The sequence below is a fragment of the Semicossyphus pulcher genome, unplaced genomic scaffold (genome assembly GCF_022749685.1).
Source record: "Semicossyphus pulcher isolate SPU_LCO1_2020_fin unplaced genomic scaffold, fSemPul1.0.p SCAF_21, whole genome shotgun sequence".
NCBI classification, from domain to species: Eukaryota; Metazoa; Chordata; class Actinopteri; order Labriformes; family Labridae; genus Semicossyphus; species Semicossyphus pulcher.
This window is the reverse complement of record NW_027211695.1, coordinates 8,755,348-8,766,392: the sequence shown is the minus strand read 5'-3', so window position 1 is coordinate 8,766,392 and position 11,045 is coordinate 8,755,348. Positions and strand designations below refer to the sequence as shown.

General features: G+C 41.5%; 1 protein-coding gene across 8 annotated transcripts in view; it reads right to left on the bottom strand.

Annotated features, from left to right (window-relative positions):
- Nucleotides 1-1,942: 1,942 nt before the first annotated feature.
- LOC138600384 (nuclear factor 1 B-type-like) overlaps nucleotides 1,943-11,045 on the bottom strand; it is a 69,150-nt gene continuing 60,047 nt past the window's right edge. For all 8 annotated transcript variants that reach the window (XM_069671780.1, XM_069671781.1, XM_069671778.1 and 5 more), the window contains one exon: nucleotides 1,943-8,535. In XM_069671780.1, coding sequence (XP_069527881.1) covers nucleotides 8,403-8,535 — 133 coding nt within the window. In that variant the 3' untranslated portion in view covers nucleotides 1,943-8,402. The remainder of the gene's footprint in view (nucleotides 8,536-11,045) is intronic.

Below are 11,045 nucleotides of genomic sequence, written 5' to 3'. Positions count from 1 at the left end.
TCTTCCTCTCTTCGGTACACAGTCAGAGAACCACAAGGCGCCGTTACCTCTCCTGGATCCATAAGGGTAGAAGAAGAAGAGAAAAAAAAGTGGACAAACACAAAGGCAATCAACAAATCCCCTTTGCTTGAGCCCTGCGAAACATAATAGGGCCAAATCATCGTCTATTTAGCTTCGTCAAATCACTGACAGCAGGCCTTGATAAAAGAGAGTGGAAAATATGTAGGGTACAAGACGCTGCCAAGACCCTCACCGACTAGAGCCCCCTATTGAAGCCAGATGTTGACTCAACTGGCCAATTTTGATAAATGGCATGATGATTACCATTATAGATCGGGTAATTTTATATCAGCCTGCCACATTGTTGGTCGTCTTTAATGATAGCCAAATGAACTCCGGTTGGTGCCCGAGGCCAGGTGGGCTTTCCTGTGATTGCAGTGCCTTAACCGGCCTTTAGGAGGGCGCCCCTGCTGCGGACAGGTCGCCTGGTCTTGTGGGCACCGCTGATGATGCCCGCTGTTGTCATCAAGTGTCCAGCTGAGCCCTGAGCCCATCACAGAGGCCAGTAATGAGACTTAATTGGCGCTTTAGCCTGACTTTTGCTTCCTTCAATGTCCTCAATCCCATTAGAAAGGCTTACTAGATCAGAGCTTCACGTACTTGACACAGTGACCCAGATGGATGTTACCTCGAATGACCCTCCGAGGTCCCAGCAGACTGATTCTGCTGTGGTCCAAACACTCCAGTCTGTCTCCCATTCCTTGGGGATTGGGGTATTACAGTAGATTAGCTGGAGTAATACCACAATAGAGCACGGGTATGTTGGGTCATGGGATCGCTCCAGGACATGAAAACTAATGTTTGCTTTCAGGGGGAAACTGTCACAGACACACTTCTGAGAATCAGCAAGATCCAATTAGTTTAATACTTTTACGTCAAATAGTCGTCTTTGCTCTGACACTGTCCTTATTTCACCCCTGCAGCGGCTAACCTTGTTTGGCTCTTTCAGGCTGCTTTGAAGACTGTCCTGTGTGAGGTGATCCTGAACGCTGCCTTTGTACTGTTATACAGAAAGTCTGTTTTAGGCACTCTTAGCATAGAAAAATAACACCTGAAGAAATAAAAAATATTTGGAAAACATAACAAATTGGCTAATATTTATAACCAAACAAAGAGTTGCTCAGTTAAAAAATATTACAGCCACAGCACCACATTATTTGCCCCATCCATTTACTCAATATTTCTAAAGCAGTAGATCGTATGATGCTATAGCCTGTACAGTCAAATCAATTATATGATGATTAAGCTGCATGGCAGATAGCATAGCATTAAATGTCAAAACCACCTTTTTTATTTAACTATTTAATGCATTTAAAGGGATAGTTCAGATTTTTGGACACCACAGCTAATGGATCTCTTCACCTGAGAAACCGGCCAGCTGCAGGCGTATTGATACTGGATTGTTCAAGAGAGAAAATAGTGCCAAAGTATTAGAGATTTTGTGTTGAAAATGGATCACCATTGCTTGCGTGTTGTTTTTGTGGTGTAAAACTTTTTCATGACCCTGGCATCTCGCCGGAACTACTTATTATACGTTTGGAACGGCCAGAACTTCGGCCACGGGACTCGCTGAGTAAGCTAATAGCTTTGCATCCACTACATGACTAGCAAGTATTTTAGAATGAAGGGACGAATCAAACTGGGATGCGGGAAAAAAATATTCAAACTTTCCTGTTTAGTAGAGAAAAAATATACAACCCTTTCCCTCCTTTGACCCACTCTCAACCCTAATCATTTTTATACGGTCAGTAAATTATGAATGTTGTTTCTTTTTCCCCTCAACTTCCAGCCAACTGGCTTGTGGCAGCTTTTCATCAAACAATGTGAACCCCATTATAAAGTAATAAAATAAACACCAGAAGAGAGATATAACATAAAAGTCATTTTTGTAGCATAGCTCATTTTATTGTTTAAACAGTTTTGCATAGGAAATATATCCACTTCCAGTAATTGACTGCAGTAAAAACAGCTGCTAGCAGTATAGGCTGGATATAACAGTAACAATCACAAAAAGTTGAGCCTTTATTTACACTGATTTTAATCTTGTGGCAATTTTAGCCCCTGCACCAAATGTAACCAGCTGGAAGGCATCGCCTAATGCTCGGCGTTTCTAAAATCAACAAAAGAAGGGATATCAAGGCCTTCGCTATACAGTTCACAATGGACACCTGTGGCTCCTAAACTGTCAATGAAAAGATAAAAAACAAAAAAGGTTTTCCAAAAAGTCCTCTAAAACGTACATTCAGATACATACATAGACCTTTGCACACACTTGCAGTGTAACTACGATCACTACTGGAGACTGTTTACATATTGTTTTGTTGGTGTTGTTGTTGTTGTTCATCATATATAATTCCACCATGATTCATGAAGTAGAAATGTGTGCGCAGAGGGAAGTAAAAGTGCCACAAGACCCCGAAAATAAATCAACCCTGCAGAGAAAACTGGTGAGTAATCTTAAGAGAAGACATTATTCATCCTTTCACTGCGTCTCATGTAGCACTGACTCCCCCTCCGAGAGAGAATAAAGAAAAAAAGAACACTTCCTCTCAAATTTTTAACAAGCTTGATGTGGGCATTGTGTGCGGACATAAATTCAAAATTAATAAATCCCCCAAACAAACATCAGAAAGGTCATAAAGAGCATATTTCCAGATGAGTTTGCCACATTCTGTTCTGTGTGAAGGTGTTTTTCTTGTCACATATGAAAGTAAGTCTATCACATTTTACAATTATATACAACAGACACTTGGACAGCTCGAACAGGCACTGCATTGCTATCTTTTTGTCTTCTTTTGGTGAATGTTACATCCTGTAAAAATGCTGGTTTTCATGTTTTATAACAACCTGATGCCGAGTGACTAGCAGCTAGCCAGCGTATGGAAGGTGTGTATTGCTCATGAAGGATGAAAATTAAGTTGTAATGTTTCCTCTTAATCTATTTGCCCTCTACAGAATGCATGACATTCAGTTAAACGGGAAATCACACATATTGCATGAGTGCCACAGGTCCTCCTTGCATAAAGTTGTCCTGCTTCTAAATAATCAGCGACATAATACTTTCTAAAATCATGTTGTGGGTGTCAAAGTTTGCCTTTAGGCTGCTGATTCAATTTTCAAGAGCTTTTTGATCGGCTACATTCACACCCTGTTTAGCAACAGAACACGTAACATGACCGGAATACACTAATCAGCTGGAAGGTGCAGTACACAAATCTGGAGCATCTGCATGTGATGTCGTGTTTGTTTGTAGTGTGAAAGAAGCGTTTTCCACATCACATCAGGCAAAGACAGCATGTGGAATGTGCAAAATGAGAGATGCTTTTTCTTTAGAGAGATATTTGAGAGTGTCGTCTGCATATTGGCGAAGTAGACGGCTCCACATTGGCCGAATCCAAACAGTGTTGAAATGTAGCACCGATTTTTTGCAACATTTCCTCTAAAAAAACAAACAAATCATACAAAAAAAAAAAAAAAAAGAAACTATCTGATAGATTCATCGAGGACGTTTGTCACTGCAGATTTTACCCTGCTTCTCGTTTAAGGTCAGGTGCAATCTGGGGCCTTTTTTTTTTTTTTTTTTTACTGGTAAAGTGACATCACCTCCCAGCTGCTACAAGGAACACACTCACACCACGATCTTGTTGGACAAGAATTCACACCCATTTCCAAAAAAAAAAAAAGGAGATAAATCACATCACACTCGCTATGGCCACACTAATGAAAGAACAATTCAAATATTCATGAAGTGTTTCCCAAATGAAAATATCTAAGTGCTAACCAAGATCAAAAATAATATTAATCATAAAAAAAGCCTTCATTGTTGTTGTGTTTTTATATTTGCGGATCTGTATAGAATATTTCCCACCCCTTTTTTTGACTTTACATACAAGAATACAACAACATTTTCATGAAAACACTTTAGATTGGACTAATCAGGGAGTTCTGGAGAGTTCTAACTCAAATCCAGCCAAATAAACAAAATATAACAAAACCCAGATTGACTTTTCCGAAAAATGGAATTGACTTATTTTCCCCCAGAATTTAAGATTTACAAATAAGGGCTTCAGGGAAGAACTCTCGAGAAAGTTTACAGTGTACAAACTCCTGTCCAACGGCAGGCTTTTTTTTTTTCAATAGAAAGACCCTCATCTTCTCTCATTGTGTAGTGTCAGAGGCACTCGATCACACATCAAGCTCACACACATACACACACACACACGTGCGCGCATGCATACGAACACCCAAGCTGCCAAAGCAGAGTTCAACCCCACGGACCTACTGCTATCGACGCAATCAGGATATTTACCTTTATGTACAGTTTCCTACTCAAATAAACACCAACAGCACAGTGACCCTGACACATTTATCACACACACACACGCACACACAGCCACTCACAAACACACTTGGGGACAATGCACTTCAGTGGGGTCTCCAATGGCCAAAGGCTGCAAAGCACTTCTTTTAAAAGAGAAAAAAACTAAAATAGACAGAACAGTGCACATAGAACGGGGTGACTTTTTCATCTTTTTCTGCATAAGAAATCTGGGTGAAGACGGAGAGATGGAGCTTGACTTGAGGATTCCTTTTCCTGCGTCTCAGCCCTCTGCTTGTTCGAACTTTTCTTTCACGATTGTAGGGGAAAGAGTGCAAAAGGTGTCATAGCAGCAACGGAGGCGCTGCTCTCTCTGTGAGAACTTTTTTTTTTTTACATTACAAATGGAAATATAATGATTGATATAAATAATGCCCTGTATTACTCCTGAGAGATTTAAGACTAAGTTTAGAACACTATACGGGGGGAGAACACGATTGCCTATGTGCTATTTAAGTGCTATATTTTCCTCCTAGTGGATTCTATTTAAGCTTCTACTGGGCCAGTTCGACATACTCTACGGGGCTCTGCAGGGGGGAGCATCTCAGGAATTGACATATGTGCATATCGTATATACATTTATACAAATCTACTACTTATAAAATACTTTCTAAAGGCTTGCTTGAGCCTGTCTGCAACTGATTTGGACAGGGCTCAGTAGCATTAGTCGGTGTGTGATTGTTGCGCAGGTCACAGGCCACTTCACTGATGTGTTTAAGGCATCTACTTGGGAATTGCATTCGGTGACGTCTAGGCGTAGGATTCAATAAAAGCACAGCAGCTGTATCCGCCTTCAGCTGCAGCTTTAAGGGATCTACTAGGGATGCACGATATTGGATTTTTTGCCGATATGCCGATATTTTCCAACCCTTTTTGCCAATTTCGATAGGGTTAGGGTTTCGATACCGATATATTAGGCACATGTTTTTTTCCACCTAATTGCAGAGAACATCTGTCTCCCCTGTAGTGGAATTGATGCCTACTCTTATTGTAGTGGCCAAAAACTGCCATAAAGCACCATCTTGCGCCTTTCTTCACGCTTGATGGAAGAGGCGCTGTACAAAAAGGGCTCACGTGTCACGTTTCTGAGCGAACCTGAATGCAGCATCCCCCTGACACACGGCAGTGAGGGAGACATGCCCGGACTTGTTAACTGCACCTACTACGGAGACATCAGTGATTGCCAGTGGACTTTTTTTATCGTGTGTGCGTCCAGGAATATGTAATTTCATTTTGCACTGATGTTTATGTTACTCTCTGTTAGCGTCGACTTTGGCCGCGAGTGTATTTTCAGCGTGTTTGATGTTAAGTCCGGTAAAATTACGAGAATTTAAGCTAACTGTTAGCTAGTTAAGAGATATGAAAGCTGTGTAAGTTCTATTCATTGGCTCGAGTGTCTTGTGACTTTTTAGTCTTTGTTTGTATATTCTTGGTAATTTCGCGCAGGCAGTGCGCGCCCACATTCACGCCGAGTTAATGTTGTAGCATTACGTCAAGCTATTTTAGGGAATCATCGTGCATTTAGGCAGTATTGAAGCGTTGTTTTATCAGCGGAAAATATCGGCAGAAAAATGACATATCTGCCAATGCCGATAATATCGTACATCCCAAGGATCTACAAAAACAAAAAAAGGGAATTCTACGCTAAATGATTTTTTAAAATGATTGTCGTACTCAAGTCAAGCCGTCTCTCCTGTGAAAAATGAACTCCTTCAAGGTCACATGCTAGCACCCCAGGTGGAAAGTTAAAAGTAAGAGTCACAGTAGACCAATCAGTGACTTTGCAGCCGTAAAAAAAAAAGGACCAAGGGTGCATTTTTTTTTTCTAGAAAAATACCGCCCTCCCCCTAAAAATTCAAATTACACTGGAACACGTCTCACCATCATCCGGTCGGCCTATATGCTAAAGAAAGAAAAAAAAAAAGACCTTGTCATACACTGCATAGAAAGCAGTCCCCACTTTGGTCAATAAAAAAGGAAAACACCCACAACAACAACAACATCATCAACAACAACAACGACAAACAACGATATCAACAAAATAAATGCATTACAATATTGTCTATCTCCAAACTAGCCTCTAATAATTGACGCATCTATAAGCACTACCTACATAGGCAAAACTTGGTATTGCATAATTTTCATAATTCTGAATTCCACCCTCCACAATAGTAACTGGAAGATGAACAAAAATGAGCATAAGGAAAACAAAAGATGACAGGTTATTAGAAAAACCACCAAAATACTGAGGAAAAAAAAATGCTGGTTGATTACAAACTTTAAACGGCAACTATACACAGCCTTGATATGCAATGTAACTGTGAGATAGAGTAGTACATGAAGTTAAAAATCAACAGTTTCATTCAGAGTACAAAACAAGTCTTATCATAAAAATGTTAATTTTTTCTATAATGATAAATGCAGCAAAAACAAGTGTAGTGATGTCTCTATATTCAAAGGCAAGGCACGTAATGTGGACTATATGTCATCGTGCAAATTAAGAGTACTGGAGAGATTTTCCTCGTATAAATATGTCTGGACTGGAGAGGCCATGGCTGCGAACATGCCGTGCACATTTAGAGATTTCAGGGATTTGCCACCACCTGGATTCATCATTTCAGCCTCTCCACTGTAGAGTGAACCTTGCACATACTGTAGCTTTACAAAGAAGCCGACTGTACATTTCCATGAATTAACACTTTGCATTCCTTTTTTTTTTTTTGTAAACATAAGCTTCAGAAGCTGATGGCCAAATGCTCTTGATCTTATCTTGAACATTTCAAAAAATGAAATGACATTTTTACACACTGCGTGCGTCTTATTTCTTTGCTTATGTTCGCTTATTTTTTCCCAAAAATAAATAAAAAAAACTCCCCATTATGATGGAGAGGGCTCAAAAGAAGTGCTGGTTTTGCTCAGCGCTGCACAGGTAGCTTAGTGCTTGCCTTCAACTGCCTTTCACGCTTGATGTTTTCTCATGTGAGGACATGGATATGTGACTTAATCAATTATAAATGTTTTCTTAAACATTTTACCCATAAAACCACTTAATATTTATCCCCCTGCTTTAGAGTCTTAGGGCTGACAGACTGATAGCTTCCCTTCAAAAATTCAATTGCACTTGCCTCTAACGAGATTTTCTTATACTCTTTTAATCCTTTTGGAAAGGAGTTGCAAATCTTTTACTGAGGGGTCCAATCTCAAACCGAACATTTAGTGTTTTTTCAAAACTGCGTGGAGAGTTCTGAACTCTCATCACAAGTGTTTGCGTTAATTTCTGAATAGTAATTAGCAGTAAAGAATAAGCAAAGTCAACACATTTTCTGAACAAAGAGTCGTATCACAGTAAACTGAAATCAAACGGAAGAAGAAACACTCTGAATTCACAATTTTTTTTGTTCCTATGGTGCACACAGTGAATCGTTTGACGCGGGAAAGCCTCTTTTCAAGAGGTTAGAGCTTAGAGTCTCGGAGCCATCCACCAGGCAGAGGTTGTCGATGCGCAGACCTCTTCACTTGTGTGTGTGTGTGTAAATCAAGATTTTATGTCTTCCCCCAACTTGAAAAATAGTAGGAATTGCCGCTAAGAGACTAGAGTGTCATGCAATAAAACATTAAGGCATCTATACATCACAGTATTTGAATGGATTGAAAAGTCCTGCAAACACAACAACTGACTGGTGGCTGGTGGATGTGTGGGCGGGGCTTAGGGCGAGGAGACAGCAGACCTGAAGCTTTCTCTTTTTTCTTTCCTCTGAACCGACTCCCTTGTCTTCTCTTCACGGCCAGTGTCCTCCATGGGGAAGGGACGGGAGTTGGGAGAGAGGTGAGATTGGGGGTGGGGAAGGGGGACGATTGCGCAGCGCGTGCTGCTTTGCTGGTTTCATCCATGGCTGCGGACACCTGTTAGTGCCAGCTCTGCACCACCCGTCCACCCTGGGGGTCGTCCGGCCTCTGTGTGTTCTCAGTTCCCTGTCTCCGCGGGGACCAGGGGCTCACCAATGATGTTTATGCTGTAGTTCTGGTGGACATTTGTTGGCAGAATCGGAGTCCCGTTCGACACTTGGAATGGAACTAAGCTCGCCCAGGTACCAGGACTGTGGAGAGAGAGCAGAAAGAGAGAGAGAGAGGCAGAGATCAGTCACATGACATTAAATTGTTTGTGCAGCAAAATCAGATCCTTTCTTTCAATTATCCTAAACACTGCATCTTAAATGACCAGCATGACTGCTCTGCTGACAGTCATCAAGGTCTCATTTTTGTCTTATTCACACAGAGAGAGGCGAAGGAAAAGAAAAATGGCCGCACTGGCTCGTTAATCTACGCCGAGGTGATTCCACTTGATTCCCAGTGAAGGACATCATGTGAGAGGGCCGTGACGCAGGCCCTCTTCTCTGCATTGATGGCGGTATAGAAAACCATGAGGGGGAGATTGTGATTGGTGCTGGGGGATGGGGGGGAAGAGGTGGAGGGTGGTTGTGGGTGAAAGTGGAGGGGGTCCCTACACAAAGCTGTCCCATCCCTATTCATCTCACGCTAATGGCAAAACAACACAGTGATTGTTCCTGGGGAGCAACGGTGCTAACTGAAAACGCGAGCGGGAACAAACAGCATGTTGTTCCCGTGGGGTGCTGCGCTACGTAGATGTCAGATAATTAGCCCCCCCCACCTCCCCACCCGCTTTCTCCCCCACAGGCCCCCAGTGTGCACTCATCTAACTCCCTCCCACCTCTCACATCACCCCCGCTACGTCTGAGAGTACCTGTGTCGCACGTTTTCTACCCGATTCCACAAACTATTTACGACTGATTTAGAGGATATGAACTGGACTGAAGAAGAGAAGGAGAGAGGGATGACTGTGGGAAGAAGAGAGAAAGATGGATGACAAGGAGGAGATTTTTTGTTTACAGGAAACTAAAGTGTGACGATGCTGGTTTGCAGAGGTGGAACACTAGACGACACTGTCTGCGCTCATGAAAGCCGCCGATCAACCAGTCTGCATTTTATACAAATCACTAGTCACCGCTCTTTTACTTAAAACAATGGAAGTGCAAATTCAATTCACCTCGTGGCGTCAAAGAGTCAGACTTTTTCATCAGAAGTGACAGAGCAAAGAAAAGATGCTTCAAAATAAAGTTTCAGATTGTTTCTGAGCACTCAAAGAGTTAAAAACAACCTCCAGGCTAATCCTCTCAAGCAGTTTTTTCCCCCTGTCCGACTCGTCCTCATGCTCTCCTCCCTCCCTCCGTCTCTCTTTCCCCCTGCCAAAAATCATCGGACAGGAAAGGGGGGATTAAGTTTTTCCTACCTTGCTGAACAAAGAGCGCACAGAGTGGCCGAGGGCTGCAGCTTTCTCTCTCTCTTCCTCCCTCTCTGTGTTTCTCTTGCCTTATGAAACTCCTCTCAGGTAATGGCTTACATTAGGGGGACCACACAGCTACAGAGGCGGACTCGCAGGGCCTTTGTGCGCATTAAAGCAGCAGATCGGTTATAATCTTGTTAAGATTGACGGCTGTCAGTCCACATCTGCATCCCAAAACATAAAGCCGCACTGGATTTTATGTAAACACTCCTCTGCTTATCAGGCCAAATTACAAAGTACTCTTTTAGTATAATGCAATGACATTCATGTGGAAGGCCATTTTTGCCAGTAAAAATAAAAACTGAAAACTAAAAAGAGATACAAAAATTACGGTTTTGACTTTTTGTCTCATAATTTCACTTTTTATCTCATGATTTCGACTTTTTGTTTCAGAATTTTGACTTTTATCTCATAATTTTGACTTTTTGTCTCATAATTTGACTTTTTATCTCATGATTTCGACTTTTTATCTCATTATTTCGACTTTTTATCACATAATTTTGACTTTTAATCTCATAATTATGACTTCTGTTCTCATTTCGACTTTTTATCTCATAATTTCGACTTTATATGTCATAATTTCGACTTTTATCTCATAATTATGACTTTTTAATCTCATAATAATGACTTAACATTAGCAGGGTTTTTTTTCATCAAGGCTAATTTTGCTTTTTATTTTTACTGGGGGAAATGGGCATACACAGGCAATATTGGAAATGCAATTTTTTGATGCCAAACTCAAAGAATTCTGGGTATTGTTGTTCCAATTTGTTAAGCATTTCCTTCTTGCTCCAATCTGGACCTGACATGTCTGCTAAATTAGCTTGTGCAGCTTTCTGTTTCTTATCTCCATACAACTTGTTGCCTTATGTTTCTGCACTCAAAGCACATCTCGACCTCCATTGCTGCGTTCCCTTAGATAACCTTCAAGATGGCCTCCCCTTGCCCCCGTCCAAGCTCCCAAACCTCGCTAATTCTGCTCCCAGCGAGCACAGCCCAGGCCTACAGCGTGCTTCGTTCAAGGATTAGCTCCCTAAATTAGATTATCTAATGGCATCTTAATGGATTGCTGACCCATTTCCTGCACAATGGCAACATGCGAGTCGGGCAGCGTTTTAATTTGGGGAGCTCGTACTGAAGAGGCATCGTTGCGTTTAAAGGGCGAGCGAGATAAAACAGAAATCCAGATGATTTCATCGATATGCTGAACAGGGAATAATCCATCAGAGAGGGACAAATAAAATA